This window comes from Plutella xylostella, chromosome 14, assembly GCF_932276165.1.
Source record: "Plutella xylostella chromosome 14, ilPluXylo3.1, whole genome shotgun sequence".
Taxonomy (NCBI): Eukaryota; Metazoa; Arthropoda; class Insecta; order Lepidoptera; family Plutellidae; genus Plutella; species Plutella xylostella.
In genome coordinates this window covers 8,825,314-8,848,194 of record NC_063994.1, presented here as the reverse complement: position 1 = coordinate 8,848,194, position 22,881 = coordinate 8,825,314, and the positions used below count along the sequence as shown (strand labels likewise).

The 22,881-nt window shown below is 34.8% G+C and overlaps 1 protein-coding gene and 3 long non-coding RNA genes across 4 annotated transcripts; 1 reads left to right on the top strand and 3 right to left on the bottom strand.

Annotated features, from left to right (window-relative positions):
- The first annotated feature begins 29 nt into the window (after window positions 1–29).
- Window positions 30–3,306, top strand: LOC119691726. Its single transcript, XM_048625505.1, has 3 exons — window positions 30–1,358; window positions 1,453–2,389; window positions 3,043–3,306. Exons 2-3 carry the CDS (start codon window positions 1,462–1,464, stop codon window positions 3,060–3,062), a joined length of 948 nt encoding a protein of 315 aa, XP_048481462.1. The 5' UTR covers window positions 30–1,358; window positions 1,453–1,461; the 3' UTR covers window positions 3,063–3,306.
- An 8,839-nt stretch (window positions 3,307–12,145) lies between these two features.
- Window positions 12,146–13,380, bottom strand: LOC125489449. The gene is made up of 2 exons (XR_007267005.1): window positions 13,242–13,380; window positions 12,146–12,744 (listed from the first exon to the last, which is right to left on the bottom strand). It is a non-coding gene; the product is annotated as an uncharacterized LOC125489449 (long non-coding RNA).
- Window positions 13,381–14,207: 827 nt separating this feature from the next.
- LOC125489450 lies at window positions 14,208–19,332 on the bottom strand. Its single transcript, XR_007267006.1, has 2 exons — window positions 19,011–19,332; window positions 14,208–14,252 (listed from the first exon to the last, which is right to left on the bottom strand). It is a non-coding gene; the product is annotated as an uncharacterized LOC125489450 (long non-coding RNA).
- A 77-nt stretch (window positions 19,333–19,409) lies between these two features.
- Window positions 19,410–20,456, bottom strand: LOC125489451. The gene is made up of 2 exons (XR_007267007.1): window positions 20,096–20,456; window positions 19,410–19,444 (listed from the first exon to the last, which is right to left on the bottom strand). It is a non-coding gene; the product is annotated as an uncharacterized LOC125489451 (long non-coding RNA).
- Window positions 20,457–22,881: the final 2,425 nt, after the last annotated feature.

The following is a 22,881-nucleotide window of genomic DNA, read 5'->3' as shown; positions in this document are numbered from 1 at the left end:
GAGCCATTAGTGTCGTTACCATCTAAAATTAGAAATAGTTTTTTTTAATTAAGATTATAATAATAGATTTGTTCTAAAATGTAATCAAAATAATAGGTTTGTTCTATCTAACGTAAGTCTTTTGCTAAAAACTATTGCTACAACTATTTTTTTTTTAAATCTCAGATACTGAATTGACGGTTCATCAATGATTCAAATTCTGAACGGGTCATCAACAGCCGATTGTCCCGCCGATATGTCACCGAACGAACGATATGTCACCTTAACTTAGTATCGGAGATTAAAAAACAGGTTTCTAAGGTACTTTAGTTTTCCTTCGGTGCATACTTTATAATTATATTATACTTGCTACTACTATAGTGTGACCATTACCGCTGTGCACTGCGGGGGACGTGCGGGGCGGGGCCGCCACGAGCGTGCCAGAGCGTGTTAAGAACATAAAGTTTCTAAACGTATGTTTTGTGTCTATGGTTAATCTGTATCCGTTTCCTTTTGTTCTTCTACAATAAATCTCCTCAAGTGCATACACGGGTTTTAGTTTACGCCCTATTATCACCAAATAACTTACCAGTAATTTGTTCATGGTCCATCACCGGTTAAAGTGATAATAACAACGCAAAAATTTCAAAAAAAAGTGTGGTGTAAAAGTCATTCTTCAAGAATTTTTATTGTTGCAAATGTAAACTGCGAGTGCCGCGTGTGTGACGGAGTCATAAGCACCTACTTTAATATAATTATTATTTGGGTGCATTGTAAGGAGCAAAGTGTACAGTGCAATCGAACCTAATATTGCTCTGTGCATCAATATTCGTCTATACGTCTATACGTACAAGCACGTACAAGTGATTGTGAAAATATTGCTGCAAAACAAATTGCGTTTGCGTTTCATTGTGGCGCCATCTTGCCATTGACGTCTTTCCAAACAAGACATCATTTCAATTTCCCGCCTAAGGAGGTTGCTACACGATTGTCAGCAGAGGGCGCCACGTTAGCAGAAAAGGCGCTAACTTCACATCATCTACGACGAGTCAAAACCATGGAGGAAGTTCCTATCATCACCGCTAGTTGCAATTTTGGTGCAAACTTGGCGCTACTGTCGGGCGTTTGCTAACCAATCACAGCGCAGTGTCTACTGTCTACGAGGTCTATGGTCTACAACTAACTTCACACTGACGCTCATACGCCTACGGGTTTACGTTAAAATTAAGAAATCAATTTGTTCACTCGCCATATTGTTTCCGAATTTGTAATAATTTCTGCTATTGAGAAAGAAAAGTTACTAATACCTATTTCTTGCTTACAATTGTAACATAAACTAACAAGTATTATAAATTAAGTTAACAAGTAACAACATAAACGTAAGTGTTGCTAGGCTTTGTAAACTTGTGACTTAGGCTGGTGTATTGTTGCTTTTCATTTTACTTTATTTTGCGTGTATTTGTTTTTTAATAGCATCTCACAATGGAAAAGGTAAACATTCACAAGAGGGGGACATGCAAGGGAACCCTCACAAGGATGAAAAATAAATTAACGCCAGATTACATCAAGGAATGTTCATCACAAATGCTATCTTTAATGGAGGAAAGAATAAGAACTTATTTCGGTGAGTACGAACAATTAAACTCAGTAATTGGGGATGACGAAGACCCAACAGAAACCGAGGAGTGTTTCTTCCATTGCATCGAATTAATTCGTTGTGAAATTTCTGATAGGAACCGTGTAGGGGAGGGACAAGTTAGGACAAACATCACAAGTTCTAAGGTAAAGCTACCTGATGTTCAAATAAAACCCTTCGATGGGAATTACCTAGAATATCGTCCTTTCATTGAAATGTTCACAGCTCTTATCCACAATGACACAATGACTGATGATGTACAAAAACTATTTTATCTGCGCAGCTACCTTAAGGGTGAACCTTACGATTTCATTAAAAACTTACCAGTGGTAGGCACAAGCTATGTAGAAGCACTAACAATTCTAAAAAATCGTTATGATAACACATGCAGGATTATTTATGAGCACATCTTCTGCTTATTTGATTTGGCCGGCATGGAGGGCTATTCTAATGCCTCCAGTTTAAGACAGCTAATCTCACAAGTTAAGCAGAACATTGCTGCATTAAAGAACTTAGGGGAGGCCGTCGATCAGTGGGATAATGTGATGGTTTGCTTGCTTATTAGGAAAATTGACTCTGAGAGTAGTAAAGCTTATTATTTGCAACATAATAACAATGCAAAGCCTACATTGAGCGAATTTCTAACATTTCTAGAGCAACGGGCCTTTGCCCTCGAGAGCATGGAAGGTAAAAGAGAAACACAAAGTGTTTCTATGCCGAGGAAACTTCAGGTGTCCAACGTGGTTGTGAAGGAAGCAAAATGCCTGTACTGTGGTAAGTTAAAACATAAAGTTTTTGCATGCCCAGCCTTTATGCTGGCCACTATAGATGAAAGACTCAAGTTTGTAAATAGAAATAGTCTTTGCAAAATATGTCTGAACTCACACAAGGGCAGATGTAAGTTTCATTTCAAGTGCCAAAACTGTAAACAAGGCCGTAATTCCCTACTGCACCATGTTAGTGATCAAGATACCCTAAAGGAAACAAACAATGTCTCACTCATGTCTGGCATGAACAACAAATCACAAGTTTTGTTGCCCACCGCTAAGGTAAAGTTAGTTTGCAAAAACGGCAAAGAGATCATTGTCAAGGCTTTATTGGACTCTGGTAGCCAATCTTCCTTTATCACTACAAAATTAGCACAAACAATAGGGAAACAACTCATTCCAAACACAATTAATATTGTCGGAATAGCAAACACTGAAAAGGATGTAAGACATTCCGTCAACTTGGATATATATTCATGTGCTTACCCCTACAAAGTACAAACAAACTGTTTAGTGGTGGATAATATCACCACAAACCTGCCACAAAAGTCTTTTGACATCGACGGTATAAAAATACCAAGTGGAATAAGGCTGGCCGATGACTCCTTTCACACAAATAGCCAGATAGATATTTTACTTGCTGCCGATATCTTTTTCCAGGTGCTTCTGCCGCAGCCTGAGAAGCTCCAACAACGTGATGCTACACAACCCTGCTTCGTACACACACACTTTGGATATGTAGTAGGAGGTAGTCTCCCGAGCTCAACTCAACAAGGAACTGCTGTTTCATTATTTTGCCAAGAATGTGAAACTGACATTGGTAAAACAGTAAGTGGCTTTTGGAAAACTGAATCTGTGCCTGAAATATTTGCAGAACATACGTCTGAGCAACTATATTGTGAAAAGTATTTTGAGGAAACCATTAAGTTAAATGATCACCGGTTTGAAGTGTCAATGCCCCTCAAGGTACCAATTTATGATGTGAACAATGTATTAGGAGATTCACTTGGTCTAGCACTGAAAAGGTTTTTAAATCTTGAAAAAAGGTTTCAAAATAATCATGAATTATTTCAAGAATACCAGAAATTTATTCATGAGTACATTGACCTAGGTCATGCTTCTTATGTTGATATATCTGACTATGATCTAACAAAAGATGCCGTTTTTTTTCTACCGCATCACCCGGTGATTAGAGAGGAGGCTATAACCACCAAATTAAGAACCGTCTTTGACGGGGCTATGAAAGGAAGCAATAAGGTTTCATTAAATGATATTTTATTAAATGGACCTGTAGTTCAACCAGAATTATTTGACATTCTGTTGACATTCAGAGTTAATAAGTACTTCTTTGTCTGCGATATTAGACGTATGTTCCGCAATGTGCTTCTGGACAAAGAGCAAAGATCTCTGCAAAATATCCTCTGGCGGGACAGTCCAGGTGAACCTATTCGCTGCCTTCAATTGAAGACTCTCACATATGGTCTAAAGAATAGTCCATATCTCGCGACAAGATGCTTAAATGAACTGGCACACCGATTTAAAGAGCAGTATCCAAAAGCTACTTCTGTTCTTTTAAATTCAACATTTGTTTATGATATTTTATATACAGACAATGATAAGGATAGCATTGTTAAAACAAATGCTCAATTGATTCAGTTACTTTCAAAAGGGAGTTTTGAATTGCATAAATGGTCTAGTAACGATAAAGATATCTTAGCTGATATACCTATGGAACAGCACATTTTTGGGGAGAAAGAGTTAAAACATGATATTAAAACCTTAGGTTTAAAGTTAGATATTGAAGGAGATTCTTTCATATTATCATGTCAAGTTCCTGATCAAGTCCCTCAGACAAAGAGACAGATTTTAAGTTTCATTAGTCAGTTTTATGATCCATTGGGCATAGCTGGTCCAGTTTTCGTTCAGGCCAAAGTCATTATACAAAAACTGTGGCAATCAAGTGTGGACTGGGATTCTGTTCCCCCACCACTTTAAAAAAAAGAATGGCTACAATTTTATGATGATTTAATTAATATGCCACCAATCAAAGTCAAAAGAAATGTATGCACAGATGACCAAGAACAAGTACAATTAATTGGTTTCTCAGATTCATCAGTCATTGCCTATGGATGTGCTATCTATTTAAGAGTAGTGGATAAACATGGTAAAGTAAGCATGTCTCTTCTTTGCTCTAAGTCGAGAATTGCACCAAAAGATAGTAAGTTGTCAATACCACGCTTAGAATTGAATGCAGCATTACTTATGTCTAAGGTAATGAAGAGAGTATATAATACCTTAAGTAATAAAATTACAATCCAAACCAAAATGTGCATTTAGTTAGCGATTCACAAGTAGTATTGGCCTGGCTGAAAACTGATCCAACAAGGTTAAATGCTTATGTAGCCAATCGAGTAAAATTAATTCAACAGTATACAAACGACTGTCAGTGGTCATACATAAGGACAGATCAGAACCCGGCTGATTGTTTAAGTAGGGGAGTCAAGCCTAGTGAACTCCAAAACCATGAGCTATGGTTTTCAGGCCCAGCATGTGTATACAATACTAATTACAGTTTTGACGATTGTGGTTCTGATGTCCTTAAGAACGATTTACCTGAGTTAAAAATTAAGAATCCAAAGTGTCGTGAAGCGGTTTGTGTAGCATCACAAAAACAGGGTACGATATTTTCTAATTTGTTAGAGAAATACTCTAATATTAATAAGGTCATAGAAGTTCTGGCTTATGTAATAAGATTTTGTGAAAATATAAAGCTAGGCTCTCATAAAATTACAAATAATTTTATAACTTATGCAGAAAGAAATAATGCTTTGCTGTTATTGATAAAAAATGAACAAGAAATTTATTTCAAAGATGATATTGCTGCATTACGGGCAAATAGATCAGTCTCATCTGAATTAAAAGGACTGAACCCGTTTCTTGATGTAAGAGGTATTTTAAGGGTAGGTGGAAGATTACAAAACTCTGCATTACCTTATAGCCAACAACATCAAATAATTTTACCAAAAAATTCAAAAATAGTTCCAACTAATCGTTGAAAATGAACATAAAAAGTTGCTTCATGCAGGCCAAAAACATGTATTATCTTCTTTAAATATGCGTTATTGGATAATAAATGGCATAAGAATAGTAAAAAGGTATATTTATAGATGTGTAACATGTTTTCGGTTTAAAGGAATGACAGCAAAACAGTTAATGGGGTCACTACCGGCTGACAGGCTTCATGCTAGCAGGCCTTTTGAGAAGGTAGGGATAGAATTTGCAGGACCTATAATGATTAAACAGTCTCGGGTTAGAAGCGTAATCACGACTAAAGGCTACATCGCTGTTTATGTGTGTTTTGTGACAAAAGCTGTTCATTTAGAATTGGTTTCGGACCTCACGACTGACACCTTTTTGGCATCATTTAAGCGTTTTTCTTCTAGAAGGAACTGTCCAAGCGAAGTGTACTGTGATAATGCCGGTACGTTTAAGTCGGCTAAGACAAAATTAACTGAACTCTATAAATTAAATAATTTAACAATACACCAGTCTCAGGTACAAGCTCAAACTGCTAAGTTAGGAATCAATTTCCATTTTATTCCTAGTTATTCCCCAGTGTTTGCTGGTCTTTGGGAGGCTGCTGTAAAAAGTGTGAAACATCTTAAAAGAATTCTAGGTTCTCAAATATTTACTTACGAACAATTGTATACATTATTGGTACAAATAGAAGGAATTTTGAATTCACGACCAATAACTCCAATGTCGTCCGATGTCGAAGATCTTTCTTTTTTGACTCCTGGTCATTTCTTAACCGGAGCACCTTTAACTTGTATACCTGATCAAGATCTCACGAACACACCTGATAACCAAATTAAGTTTTGGCATAAATGTACTGCCTTGTAACAAAGATTTTGGAAGTATTGGTCGAAACAGTATTTAAATATGTTACAAAATCGTCCTAAGTGGAAAGATACTTTACCAAATGTAAAAGTAGGGTCTCTTGTTAGTTAGATACAGCTCCCATGGTGTGGCCTATGGCCAGAGTCACTAAAATTTTTCCTGGTAAAGATGGCAACGTGCGAGCATTAGAAGTTAGGAAAGCTAATGGTAGGTGTCATACTACCTCTATATCAAAAATATGTATTTTGCCAATAGAATATTAGATAAGTGTCTTAAGTTTGTTATACTCTGTCTAACTTACTTTTATAAAATAATAAGAATAAAGTTACTAATATGTAAGTAGGTACTTTAAATATGTAAAAACTCATGTTTAGTTATAACAACTCAACTTTAAGCTTATGTATTTCATGATTTATTTTGTATTTAAATATGTAACAACTCATGTTAAGTTATAAAAATTAGATAAGCAAAGGCAGAGACATTGTTTAAAAGTTTATTCATAAAAGTAAACTTATTTTAATTAATACAACAATAAGGAAACTATTAACTGTACAGTACATAATGGAGGAAGTTAGCTTAGTGCATTTTACACGATAGAAGAAGAAGAAGTACATAATTCAGTTGTAACTTGTAGCACATACATTTATTATTATAAAAATGTTTAAAACCTATAAATTCATACAGTCCACTGTTATAGTTATCTATACTATGAAGTTATGTGAATCAAGTTAGTAGACAATTGTTTTTTCTGTGTTAGCGTCAGCGCACACCGAACTGCAAAATGCTCGCGCATGGTCGAGCAAACTTTTGATTGCTCGACCATGCAGGCGGCATGCTCGCCCATCCGTGAGCAAGCTCCGTTAAAAATGCTCTGGGTTGCCAGGCGGGCGTGTATGACCAGTTTGATGCCAAAATCCGACGTTGGCAGACGTGTTCAAAATGATCGATTGGGATTTAGTAATTATTGCCCTTTTGGCAGAGGAAGAGGAAGATGAAGAATATCTAAATAAAATAAGACGTCATAAAATAAGAAGAACAGTGTGGGTAGAAGAAACGTGGCAAGAAAGATGTACCTTAGGCGAATATTAAACATTGTGTAAGAATTTACCATTAAGAGGTATTCACTTTTATGACTATTATAAGTTAAACTACGAAAAAATTGAAATTTTAGTTAATTTGTTACGCCCGCATATCCAAAAACACAATACGAATTATCGACCTAGCATTTCTGTTGAGGAACGACTTACCATATGTTTAAGGTTAGTAAAAAAACTCTTAATTTACATAGTTATTATTTATTAAGTCACAGTGTTTTTTTTATTTAATCAAATATATATTTTTATTATAAAATAATTAGGAAAAAATAGACTGATTTTGAGTTGTAATGTTAAATGTACGGTTTAGTTACTTTGTTAAAAATTTGAAGTGTACAGATTAGGAGTAATTGTTGATGGCGTGAATGTATCAGTTATTTCCTTAGAAGTATATTTTTTTGTTTGATCGGAAATTGTAACAAATTCCACTTGTGGACTGGGCTTAAATTTGAATGTGTTAGGAGTGATTGCTGTTGGCGTGAATGTTTGAGTTGTTTCTTTGGAAATGTAATTTTTTGTTTGATCGGAAACTGCACAAAACTTCACTTGTGGACTGGAATTAAATTGGGATGTGCTAGGAGTGATTGCTGATGGCGTGTATGTATACTGAGGAACCGATATATTAGAGGTCTGTTTTGATGGTATGTACGGAGAAAAGTTGCTGTCTTCACTATCGTCTACGTCATAGACGTTTGGATTAATTGATTTGAAGCACGTTCTCTAACATGTTCATCGTAATATTCGATTTCAGCATCGTTTATAATTTTGAATACATCCCTTTTTATACGTGCTTGCATCCTCTCGGGGAGATTTTTCACAGTTGATGCCATTGTTTTAAAAAAGCTATCTACAGGATGCTCATGTTCCTTACTCTGGATGTATTTTTCAAGAATCTCCGAAGCCCGTCCTGGCTTAGGCTGCGAATAATTGGACATTTGGGATGATGGCCTAGGAGATTCATTTTGTCGTGTCTCATCAGTGTCTGATGTTAACTGTAAATTTGAAGATTGTGTGTCTTCTGATGATGAGTCTAAATTTGACATTTGTTGTCTGTGCTGAAGATGTGGTTTCAAAAACTCCATTAACTGTTCATATTTTATTGGGCGACGCCTACCACCAGCAGAACCACTTTTGAATTTTCTTGTATTTATAGCCCTTCTAAAATTATCTCGAAGTAACTTCCAGCATCTTTGACAATCTGAAACTAATAAAAAATATCTATAAATATAATATGTATATAATAAATATATGAACATTTATTTAACGTAAGCTTTTTTCTTTCAGATTTTTCACTGTCGGCAGTAGTTTTAAATCATTGGCTTTTAATTTTCGCATGGGTTTCAGTACAATCCGTAAAATAGTTCATGAAACGTGCGCTGTGATTTGGAAAGTATTGCAGCCTTTAGTGATGCCAAAGCCAACTTCGGAATCCTGGTCACAAATCGAAGAAGGTTTCAAAAATATTTGGAACTTCCCTAATTGCATCGGTGCCATTGACGGAAAATATGTAACTATACGGGCACCACACAATAGCGGAAGCCTATATTTCAATTATAAAAAGACATTTAGTACCGTATTATTGGCAGTTGTAGATGCAAACTACAAATTCGTTGTGGTTGATGTCGGTGCATACGGGCGCAATAGCGATGGCGGTATATTCTCAAATTCTCAGTTAGGGAACAAAATTCATAATGGGACGCTCAATATACCCCCGAACAAGTGCTTACCAGGTACAAATCAAGAAATGCCACACGTATTTGTGGCCGATGAAGCATTTCCTTTATGCAAAAATATAATGCGGCCTTATCCTGGAAATGATATTAGGGGTGATCGAGAGAAAAAAATATATAATTATAGACTTAGCAGAGCTCGACAAATGTTAGAATGTACATTTGGGACATTATGTACATTTGTACAGAAATTTGAAATTTTTCAAAGACTGCAAAAAGTGCATCCTCATCACCTTGATATGATTATTTTGGCTTGTACTTGTTTGCATAATTTTCTCATCGATAAAGACCAGATTCCCTCAGCATCACAACGAATACTTTCGCATAACACTAGCCCCCTGCCACTCCCGCAAGATATTATTTTGGAACAGTTTCAATCACTGGATGAAACAACTTATCATCAAGTATAACCACAAGTATGGGGATTCGAGATAAATTCAAAGAATATTTTAATTCAGAAGCTGGATCTGATAACCTCCTCCTTTCTGTGAAGGCGGTTGAAAAGCAGCCGTAGGTATTTGTGCAAAAAGGGGTTAAATCTATTTTCAATAACACATCAAACTTACCTGGTTTCCCCATTTCTTGAGAAACTTTTTCCCAAGCATTGACTTTTAACATCCGATCGCTGTATGTTGGGCTCGATATATTGTACAAACATTCAAAACATATATTATATTGAGCCTTGTAGTATCTTAAATTTTGCATAGTCTCTGTGACCTTTGTAATTTTTCTGTTAATTTTTAAGTATAATTGCTCTGTGTAACCATGTTTTTGTGTGTGTTAAGTTTTTAGTGTGTATTGTGGATTTTTAAAACTAAAATGTCTTTAAATATTAATGGAAACTTTATTGGAAAAAGTACTACTTATGTATTTAACTTTAATGCATCCATCTGCTCTGTATGTTTCCTTAACAATAATAAAATAAAAAAATAAAATAAATAAAAACGCTGCACCAAACTGATTAACTTTTCTTCGTCCATGATTTCCAACTGACGCCGGCGCGAAGTAGTAAACGCACGTCCAACACAGTCTTCTCGCTGCGGCACACTGAGCGCGGGCGATACGCGGCGGCAACGCGCGCCGGCGGCAGCTCGAGCACGCTCGCGCATGTAGAACGCATACTCGAACATTTACTAGAAAGCTCGAGCATGGTCGAGCATCAAGTTGGGACGTGTATTCAATTTTGAAATGTATGGAATTATCATAAGATTATTTTTTCAATGATTTCACAATATGCTCTGCTCTGCTCTGCTATTGGTGTGCGCTGACCCTAAGACGTGTGCCTATACAACCGATTGAACGACTGATGGTGACTTTAAGGTAAGAAAAAAACAGATTTATTTGTTTTATCATTACTTTCTCTCGGGAATAAGTGTCTTCACACCTAGGTTTGAGAGCACCATATTAAAGGCCTTGACAGCTGTGACTTTTTGGGCTTTGTAAGTTGTCCTGAATTCCTCCATTAGGAAATTGGGGTCAAAAGGCATTAAATCTTCAGGATTTATCATCCGGTCCAGAAAATGCTGAATTTGTCTTGCAGCAACTGTTTCATCGGGAGGAGTGTCTGGGAGTGTATAGATCGTCACTTTTTCTTTAGTTTTAACGTATGTCATCCTGCCGTGAGTAGTTTGGGAGGTCTGCAGAGTAGTGGTGGGCACCTCTTGGCTGGCTTTTAGCTTGTAGTTCTCTAAGTCTGAGACAGCTGTCTTCAACATACCCTCTAATTGACAAGTGTACTTTGATATTAAGGAGGATTGCCCCCTCCAGGTGTCCTCTGAATCAGATAGAGCAAGTTTGGTTGCGGCGAGTGATTTTGTTGTGAGATCCATATCGGTTTTGATCAACGCCATGGACTCTGCTGCCTCCAATAGCTGAATTTTGGTGTGAGTTTGAGTTGCAGCTATCATCCCGTCGAGGAAGAAACCTGCTCCACCATTGATTATAGCGTCACGATCATCCCTCTTTGTTAAAAATAGGTTTAAGAATATGGTGATCTGGTCAGGGCCGAGGAGATCCCACTGTAACTCTAACTTGTCAGTTATCTCTATCGAGAGCAGATTGGAGTTGATGAGTGCACTCAATACTTCGGCCTTCATGGTTTTGACCAGATTCAAGGAGGTTTTAGGATCGGCACAGTTGATCCTCATTTCAACCCAGCTTCTTTGAAATATGGAGAGGGGGCTCTCTTTGGGTGCCTTCGCCTGCTTTGCTTTCTTGGCTGGGGTTGGGGTTTGAGCTGCAGATGATGCAGCTGGATGGCTGGCCAGGAGAGCTTCGTCATACCCCAGATTGCTGTATTCACAGGATTCCGTAGGTAGGTTCATATCACACTTAGTGAAGGTTGGTACATTTGTGTTGGATTCTTTGGAGGTCATGGTGCTCGTATGATGGGGATGGGGATGGTTAGGGTGATAATTATTAATTTTATCATTATGTTTAATCATAGTAAAGTATAGGTAAGAAAACAACATAATTATTATTATAATGTTTAATATTATAGGTAAGACAAAAACAACAAATTATATATTGTGACAATTACACAATATAACTATTCATCGGTACGTGTCGCTGTTTGATAACCAGAGTAACCTGCATTCGCATCATTGGTTTCGTACTCTGCTTGTTTCGTCTAATGCTTCCGAAGACAATCTGTGTGCCAAATCATTGATGACATTATCCAATTGCGATAGCGGTATATAATTATATGAATTTCTGAAAGTACTCTTCCACCGAATTCGCCTGATAATTGGGCCTGTGTCTTTGTCTTGAACTGTACGTGGGGATTTTAAGTGCTCACACAAATAATATGTACAACCAAACATAGTAAAGTTATTATCTACCGATCTAACTTTTTCATTTCATCGGAGATTTCAGAATTCAAAGCTCCGTAGAGCTGTATTTAGTCAGTGCTTTCCTTAAGTGCCATTTTAAGCGTGATATTACTTTATAAATCTACTATGTTTATTTGCAAATTGCTTGGTACCTCACTGGTGTTAGCTTGGTACTATAGAAGATGCTGAAAATAAGACACTCAGGAAGTTTGAAGTAAAATACTTTTATAAGGAACACAAACTATTCAAAAAGGAATCTAATAACAAACAGAAGTCTTTTAAAAGTTATTCTTGTTTTTTCTGCCATCTTGAATTGAATGAATCCGCATGAATCCAGTGACCGGCCAGTCAATGCGAATCACAGACAATATAGAAACTAAATGAACTAAAGAACAACTCCTAGCTACATCTAGTAATCCGGCCGGACCTATGATGAAATAAGTAGCTTGATATTAGTAAAGAATAGCATTGGTAAATTTAAACGCTAACAGTCGGCCGTCCTGTTATTGGGAATGTCCCCATTCCCTGTCGGCCATTCGAACGCTAACTAACAAGTTCTAAATTTATGTTAACAAACTGAATGAATTAGCAAAATTAATAAAGTTATTATATCTATGCGGTGATATTAAATGCACTTAGCAATCATAATTAAAACAAAACTCAAAGAGACTATAAGTAATTAGTAAACCATATTCCGGCTGTTCTTATTGATGTACTTAATGCTGGTCTGACGCTGGTCTGCTACGCTGCAACGTTGCTAGGTGAATTTTTGGTCGGCTACACTGTATGTTCATTGTTCCTCAGAATCTGAAATAGGTACACAAATTATATATTAATTAGTTGTTTTTTTTTTTTTTTTGTTTATTGTTCTACTGCTGGACAGTGGCCTCCTTATTAGTGTTCTACTGCTGGACAATGGCCTTCTTATTAGTGTTCTACTGCTGGACAATGGCCTCCTTATTAGTCTTCTACTGCTGGACAATGGCCTCGTAGCAGAATAAATCAAATTAATTCGTACGAGTAGGTAAATTAAATAGTGATTATTTGAATATTGATATGATTTTGTTTCTGATATAATTTTTAAAATTTAAACATAATCTTTATTTATTTTGAGTAACATTAAAGTGAAAGAAAGTATTATTATACTTAATAAGAGTATTATAAGAAATATAGGCTTAGTTTACATATAAAATGTCACTAGTATTGTGGGTACCGCTTGTGCTTCGGCATACCAGTCACAACCCAGTGTGAGTACCGCTTGCACATCGGCATACCAGCCACATATACTCGGACAACATACTTACTCTTTATCAGATAAATAGTATAGTGGGTACCGCTTGTGCTTCGGCATACCATTCACAACCCAGTGTGAGCACCGCTTGCACTTCGGCATACCAGCCACTATATACTAATTATCATTACGTGAGCACCGCTTGTGCTTCGGCATACCATTCACAACCCTGTGTGAGCACCGCTTGCACTTCGGCATACCATTCACCTTTTATTATAACAATATTAAAGTGTGTGTATTATCATTCAGTGAGTACCGCTTGTGCTTCGGCATACCAATCACATCCTTGTGTGAGCACCGCTTGCACTTCAGCATACCATTCAACTTCATTTATCGGAACAATACTGTTCGGTCATCCATTCTCATAATATATTTATAATGCAGGTATCTTAGTATCAAAATATATTCCAATTCTTCTATTTTATATATAATATTCTTGTATTTTTATATTTAAATCATCATTTATTATAATAACAACAGTGTGTTAAACATTTTGATTTATTAGGACAATACTGTTCAGACAGCCATTCTCATAATATATGTATATAAAATGTAAGTTTCTTTCCATGTTCTCATAATGTATTCAAATTATTATATTTTAATTCTAATATTCTTGTGTCTTCATATTAAATCAACATTTTCTTTGTAATTTTATTAAAGTGTGTTAACCATCTCTCTCTCTGTTCTCTTAATATTCCAATATTTCCAATACATTCTTGTATTATGTGTATAAAATGTAAGTATTTTCTTTCCATATTCTCATAATGTAGGTATTCCAATCCTTTCATTTTATGTCTTATATTCTTGTGTCTCCATATTAAATCGGCCTTTTCTTTGTAATTATATTAAATTGTTTTAACGATCTTGATTTAATAGATCAATGCTGACCCTCAGCCATTCTCATTATGTAGATTTTTATATGCATATTCTCATTTTATGATTATTCCAATTATATCTTCATATTTAAATCATCGTTTTCTTTATCATCATCATATTCATCATACAATATGTAAATATTCCTATCCTAAAACAAGAACAGGAATTAGAATAGAAAAGTGAGAAATAAATTGCATATTAGTCGCAAGTAATAAGTTACATCCACAGCTTAATAATGAACCTAGTTAAGTAAGGTATAATATTATATTATGTACTTTTATCATAAATAGTTCTTATTACCTTTATCTATTTACAGGAAAATTAACGAATAATTTATTATAAGAATTTTGAAATAATGATAGCCAATTACAAGTTTTTAATTGCTTGAGACACGGATAAAAGTTAAGTGTTACAGTTGCCACGAATTAATTATGAATTATTCATATATAAATTAGTTGATGTAATGGCATTCCTATTATATTGTAACATGATTATATTATAATTAGTTAAAGTTTCGTGGAATTTTATATTAATTATTTTAAATTGACCGTATCTTAAGTTTTAAGTTTTCTATCAAATGAATATAATATAATTAGAGTTAGTATGCATATGAGTTGCAAAATCAAGAGTATAAATATTTGAGAGTATCATTACATAACATGACAATATTTGTGCATATTACATGGTGCATGGTAATAATTAGCATGCCATGATAAGAATTTACAATCAAGCATTCAGCAAGTAGGTAAACAAGGCAAGTGGGTTGACTGGTAGAAAATGCTTGTAGCATTAAGTCCACCCTTTGTACACTTATTTTTATATTTGTGCAATAAAGGATTAAATAAAATAAAAATATGTAGAGGTAAATACAAGTAGGTGCTTATAGCTACCTTTAATTAACAGCCTTTTCAGTGTCGGCATAATTAAAACTAGAAAATACTTAGATACCAATGGTACCTCAAGATACAGACCAAGCTTAGTTTGGTGACCGCTATCGCTACTGTATACTTAATTTTTTTTTTAATATGTGCAAAATATTGATTAAATATCCTATCTCATTATAAATTTCATCGATGTCAGCATATTCAAAGAAAGTACAGTGCATTAATTTAACCTACTATTTTTATTTGTAGATAAGTACAATAAAGACTCTTAAAAACATTTCTTTATAAGTACTTCGTTTTTTTTTTTTTTTTTTTTTATTGTTTCCGTCATTGCCTTCAGATTGATCTAGAGTATTTCATTCACCTTGTTATGAATAGTGGAGGACTGTTAGGTTAATTGTATTTGAAAGTAGGTTTCATCAAATCATTTCTACGTTTTTATGTAAAGGGTGTTTATTTTTTAATTTTGTTTTATTGAATTTTTATCTTTATATATGATAGGCCCAATGGAATGAAATTTGTATGTAGGTACTATGTCAACCTCGCCATATTATGAGGACGTGGGCTTATTACGAGTTTTGAATATAGAATATTTGATTATATATAGGATAATGTCACTTTGTTTGACTTCTCCTTTTGTAAATAAAGCCAGCAAAGTAAGATCATGTATAATTAATTCTGAACCTCTACGTCAGCAAGCCAGCGGCGTCACAAATAAAATATATATTTGAAATGTAGGAAATAAAATAGATTTGAAATATTTTGTTTTAATTACTGCTCTATGCCCAAATAGTATGAGATGGGTTCTTGGCAGTTCCTACAGGGATATTTAAAGTAACTGATGTGATGATTGACTGTGCAAAAGCTTTACAGTCTATTTATAAAGTCCAGAACTGAAATTGATCCGAACTAATTGTAAAATACCGTATTAAATTGATCTATTACCTTCATCTAAGCACCAATCCGTTAAACGATATAGTCAATTGCTATTTTATTTCCTAATATAATTAACTGTAACTGTAAGTATTCAACAGGCAATGACATAAAGTTTCCACAAATTCGCACTCTTTACTTCCATGACTATAGTTAGACTGTATATGTGGTCAGTAGTCGTGTTCCTTATTTAAATAAATTAATAAATAAATAAACAAATAGTACCTATGGTATAGTTTTTAATTATATCTGTGTTGTTGACGTTATGTGATTCACACCAAGGTGATTATCAACTCGAGAGACTTATATAGCTTCCACTATGTTTTTGTTTTTTTTATGACGCTTCCTTATGTCTGGTAAGTAAAGTTGGTTTTCCTTTTAGTCGTCAAAAATGTATGGGATTTCAACTGTCCAAAAACCAATAATATAATGGACAGAGCATAATTGATATTTTCACACTGTAGTTTGAGTTTTAAAGTTCACAAAATGTAAGCATTTTTAGATTGAAATCAATGTGAGGCTGAGCATTGTTATGTATGGAAACTGGTCAATAGTTAGTTTTATTTATATTTAGTATTAACAAGTCATGGAAAACCAATTAAGAAGAGAGAGAATATTCCAGGTTCCGCAATTTGTTTGTTGTTAGACATTTGTAAGATAGTATCATAATAATGCATGGGATATAATCCCGTTTAAGTTTATCTAATAAAGATGAAGGCTTTTGCTAAGTCTAGGAATACAAATATTGTTTTCTAAAATTGCTTATAATCATAATATAAATTATTATCATTGCAACTATGTTGGTGTTACATTAGTTTTAATTCTAAGTAAATACATATAATTTCCATTATCATAGTCTCCTATACGATATAACGACTTTTCCTTAAAACTCAACAAAGCAGTAGGTACTTAAAAATACTTATTTATTTTATTTTATTTATTTATTTATTTTATTCAGGAAACAAACAGTCACTTACTAATAATTTAACAAACATTTTTGTAAATAGACCTGAAAAAATACAAAATATAACACTTCATAAACATTAAAGTTGTAATATACCTATGGTAATTTATATTTATTTAGCAGATCATGAATAAAGTATTCAAAACTTAGGGACCTAGTGGTATTTACTAACAGAATAATAACATGTATTTATACTTAATGTTTTTAAACTACGGAAATAATGTTATCAGATTTAAAAGTTGTCTGAGACGTCCAGCCTTCTTAAAGGTGTTGGAAAAGACCCATATTGAAACTAATACGGATAATAATATGTCATAAAATGGGTGATTGCATGTACATTCACTCTCACTCAGCACTTTTGTGCCTGCACTGTTTACCTTTTGGTAAACAATCTTTGTGTGTCCTTTTTAATAAAAATACAATTAAACAAATTAACTACAGCCAAAATACTTACTTTTCCATCTTTATACATATATGAAGTTGCGGTTTTTGTAAAACAAATGTTTGTTTGTCAAAGTCTCCCAGACTCTTAACAGATTAATAAGGTAGTTCACAATATATTAATAACGTAAATTTTCCGTCGTAAAAACAGCATTGATGAAGAAATAACATATTGTGTATGAGACCAAAATTAGTTTTAATGAAATTCCCAATTAGGTACTGTGGAGGTCCACAGTTTAAGTTATGATTTGTTTCAAAAGGAATTATATGAGTTACTAGTAGGAAAATGCTCATTATTATACATAAATATTTGACTGATGATACACTATGACATTATAAAATTAATAATGTTATTCAACATTGATATTTATTAATTGAGGCATTATTGTACTTGTATTAACACAATTCGTTAAGTCATTATTTATTGTACCTAATGTTTAAATTATGGAAATAGCATGTGTGCATGATTTGTACTCTCAGATCTCAATATTCTGCTGAACACCTGTTATTCATACATTACCTATGTTCACAAATAAAGAATTGAATAAATGGTTTAATTACGAAATCAATCATTCTATGCATTTCATGTGTATTTATGTTTCATTTCATAAATTTGTTTTGAAATTAATTCAAATAAAAAGACACTCCAAGGCCGCTCAAGATCCGCGCCAAGCAAGAAAAAATACATTATACGTCTTGGATTTTGCAGATATTACTAATAGTATTAATTAATACTTCTGATTTGACCTGCCTGTTGCGATGTGAATATCTATGAATTACACAGAATAGACTGTGCTATTTGATCCTTTTGGACATTGTTTATATCCTGACTTGTTTAAAATACAGGTAGGTACTTACTATCCACAATAATATTCGGAAGCAAGAAAGTTAGTAATGTAATGCTAAACCTTTACAATAATAAATGAATGTAACGTTAAAATGCAATACAGCTGTTACAGGTCATGATTAAATAGGTACTAAATGGTAATTTAATGTTCTCGACTAATCTCTGTATTTGACTTTCATATAGATAACTTATATTATTAACTAGGACATCTTTATCTTTCCTGTTAAAAGTTTTTCCTAAAGAAAGAAGTTCAACAAAATTTTACAGTTTGTGAGCCAGGTTGAACCGCCTGGGTGGTATGATAACTAATAGGTATATTGGAGTATTGTTTATCTATTGTCTCAATGGTGAGGCATTCAATGTATAGTTTTAATTCATATGTTGTATTTTTTTTTATAATTGATTCGAAAATAAGAAAACAAAATGACAGAAAATAATGTAAGCATGCGGGTATAATGAAATGATATATCTGAAAAGATTTTAAATAGATAAATATAAATAAATAAATAAATATGTGGGGACATCTCACACACGGCTATCCGACCCCAAGCTAGGCAGAACCTGTGTTATGGGTGTCGGACAGCTGATATATCTACACAAATACATAGATAGATAGACACTAAATATAAATATCAACACCCAAGACCCGAGTACAAATATCTGTCTTTAAACAAATATCTGCCCCAGCCGGGAATCGAACCCGGGACCTTCGGCTCAGTAGTCAGGGTCACTAACCACTACGCCATTCGGTCGGCACCTTCACTAAAGCATACACACACACAAAACATTTTCGTCAACAGATAGCATACAGAAGAAAAATCAAACACTCTTACGTACGTGTACAACTCCAGCTGATGGAATAGAGAGAAAACTTCGCCACAGATTATGGATTTTGCATTTGTATCACTTTCTGAGTCTTTTCTTAGCCATGAAAACTCATTTTCCCAAAGTTGTGTGTACTTCTGTGTCCTTTTTTTTCTTCGTCAAAACTTTTCGATTTTTAGATGGGGTACTTGCGTTATTATTATCAGTACAGGATGCTTGATCGGCGTTATCAATGTTCATCAATCACGTTATAACGAATGGATAAAAGTATTCCAAACAATCAAAACCAAAGTCACAAACAAAACAAACCTCAAAAACTTCTCAAAATAACTTGTCACATGTGACATTTGACGTTTGACATAATAAGTGGCTGCGTTCAAGATCGTCCAAAGTAAATAGTCGACTTTTTTGGTTTTGATTATGTGTTTTTGCGTAATATTATATGACTAGTAAAAATGTGTAAAAAAAAGGCTATTTTAGCGTACTCTATTAGTGTTATAGATTATAGATCACGCTTAAATGATATAGAGTACAATACTCTAAAGTAGGGTTGGCATTCCATGGTGGATATTACATCGCGGTATTAAGATTTTTTTCTGTAGGATATTACATCGTCAGTTCATGCTAAAAATTCAGTTATTACTTGATCAATTAAATCAAAGAGAAATAAACTTTATGATTATTAATTATTGACTTGCTACAGTTGCTACTGCTAATTCACAATAATGGGAGGAATTGCGAATTCTCCATTTTGCATTTAGGCCTAATACGCACGCGATATTTCAAATAAAGTAAAGTAAAGTACTTTGCATTCACTGTTGCTGTTTGCAAGACAACAGTTTTAATACAAATCTACCTTATAAAGCTGTGTTTTGCACTTTTCGATAATGAAATTAATCACAATGATAAAATTTTCGCCAAATATAGCGTGATGATCGCGTTTTTACCTTTTATAACCTTATTTGGACTTTACGTGATATTAATTTCTTAAGATAGTGGTTAATAATACGTAAATTTCTTTTCAGTAATCATAGAAACTGCATATTGTTATATCCATAACAATTTTCATAACTAAGCACAGAAATAAATTCACTTACCGGTGGGCGTAGACTTACTCATCTCAATTCTGAAATGTTAGCTTGGTACTATAGAAGATGCTGAAAATAAGACACTCAGGAAGTTTGAAGTAAAATACTTTTATAAGGAACACAAACTATTCAAAAAGGAATCTAATAACAAACAGAAGTCTTTTAAAAGTTATTCTTGTTTTTTCTGCCATCTTGAATTGAATGAATCCGCATGAATCCAGTGACCGGCCAGTCAATGCGAATCACAGACAATATAGAAACTAAATGAACTAAAGAACAACTCCTAGCTACATCTAGTAATCCGGCCGGACCTATGATGAAATAAGTAGCTTGATATTAGTAAAGAATAGCATTGGTAAATTTAAACGCTAACACTGGCGAGTCTGCATGTAATCTTGTCAACCACATGGACAGTTCATCAGAGTACTAAATTGGGATCAAATAATGAACTTGCAACGGAATGCATCAATGCAATAGCTATTCTGGATTTCAGTCCCCGATGAGGTTAATATCATTTCGCTAAGGAGTAAAACCTCAACGGCCTCTGCATTGATGAGAGAAACTTGTGAGCCTGAGTCTCGTATTCACTTTATGTGCACTTCTTGTCCGTTGTTTCCAAACACCTTTACTAGTGTTGACTCTTGTTCGTCATCTGAATGAATGTCATGCACACTGTGTGAAGACTCGGGTTCCTGGTTCTCAGTCTGTGTCTCAACCACTGGAATTGTTATCAGACTCATTACTTCTTGTGGTATTTCCTTTATATTTCGTTTCGGCGACCGAATGGCGTAGTGGTTAGTGAAGACGACCGAATGGCGTAGTGGTTAGTGACCTGACTACTGAGCCGATGGTCCCGGGTTCGATTCCCGGCTGGGGCAGATATTTGTTTAAACACAGATATTTGTTCTCGGGTCTTGGATGTGCCCGTAAAATGGCAATAGGCCCGCCCCCTATTACATTGGGACTAACATAACACTCTGGCGAAAAGTGGGTGCAGCAATGCACCTCTGCCTACCCCGCAAGGGAGTACATTAGTACAAGGCGTGAGTGCGTGTTTATTTTTTATATTTTTTTTATTTCGTTTCGGCAAGGGTCGTATATTTGATATATAAGGCCAGTTCTCCAGGACTATGGCTCAGAACCAAGCTCTCGGTGCGCCTTCTTTTAGTTCTTTCGCATGACGAGTCAAAATTCTTTGTTGTTCGGACATGCTTCACGGGTGCTACCAGCAACATGTTCCTGTGATTGCCTTTCTGTTGTGAATAGATCGCCTTGAATCTTGAAACCAAACTTCGTTTCGTTTTTTAAAAAAATATTCTTATTTCGTCTACAAAACCAAACGTAACACTTTGAAGCATACAGCGGACAAAGTAAAGGAAATTGTATCTAGAAGCAGCGTACCTGTCTCCATGGAACAAAACAAGAACACAACTACCATGTCCTACAGAGATGCTACGATAAACAAACCTGCTAAAGAAACAAATCCACTATCATCATCATCATCACCAGCTGTTGATTCAACCAGACCGCAGCCAAACATCCAAATACATCAAAACCATGATGACGGCAACAATATCTACTCAATACTAATGAATACAATGAATAAATAAGCTGAAAAAATAGAACTCCTTCTGAACAACATGGTCATTCTTATGAACCTTTTAACAGCGCTTGTGCAGAAACTACCATGAATAACTTGAGAATTGGAACATACAATATAAACGGACTTACGTCAAGCAAAAATGAACTATCAGTAAAACTCGAAATAAATAAAATTGACATAATGCTTATATCGGAAACCCACTTAAATGACCACAAGGAGTTTAATTTGGATGGCTATAATATTTACGTTAGTAATAACCCTAAAGGCACTTCACAAGGTGGCTCAGCAGTCCTAATAAGGAGCAGTATAAAACATCACCTTCATAGTACATTCCAAGAAGAGTATATACAAGCTACCACTGTTACAGTGGAAGGTAGAAGTGGAGCCATCAATGTCAGCGCTGTGTACTGCCTTCCCAAACACACTGTGAGTGAGGGAATGTGGGCTTGCTATTTTAAATCATTGGGCCCCAGATTTATCAGCGGCGGCGACTGGAACAGCAAGCACACCTTTTGGGGCTCAAGATTAATCTGTGTGTGACTCAGAACACTTTGGCACTCTGAACAACTTTTGTATCGGCGCGCATTTCATCGATAAATTCTCATACTTTGCGCCGGCAGCGAGAGCGCATGCAGACGTGCCTCCACGCGGCAACAGTGAGCCAATGAATATACAATATCTTTATATAAGATATAAATTTTTTCATGTTTTTAATTTGTATCTGTTTCCTCCTTATTATGTTTTATGGAATTGATAATCGCCTTCCGCATAGCTATCATGCGATTTATGCGTTTATTAGTTAGTTTTTTCCGATGCTGCAATTAATATATAGAATGAATAAAGAATTAAATAAATAAATAAATATTTTGTTTCCTTTGCTGTTGCTCGCATTTGATACAAAAATTACGTAAAACGTGTTTTCGGAACTAAATTTTTTCCACTGTATAGTTTTCATATGGATTAGTGTCTAAAATTCTTTTGTAAGTTGCCGAATCCCCATCTGCAACCAATCGTCCGTAGGTATATGATATTGTACATATCCAGGGAAGTTTTAAAACTTTCACTAATTATTTCAGCCTTTATCCACGTATTTTTAATGTTTAATATTGTACTCTTTGTTTAATATTGAACTTTTGTGACTCTGGTCCCCTTCGGCCGCGTTCGAAACCGGGGGTTCGTAACCAGTTGCGGT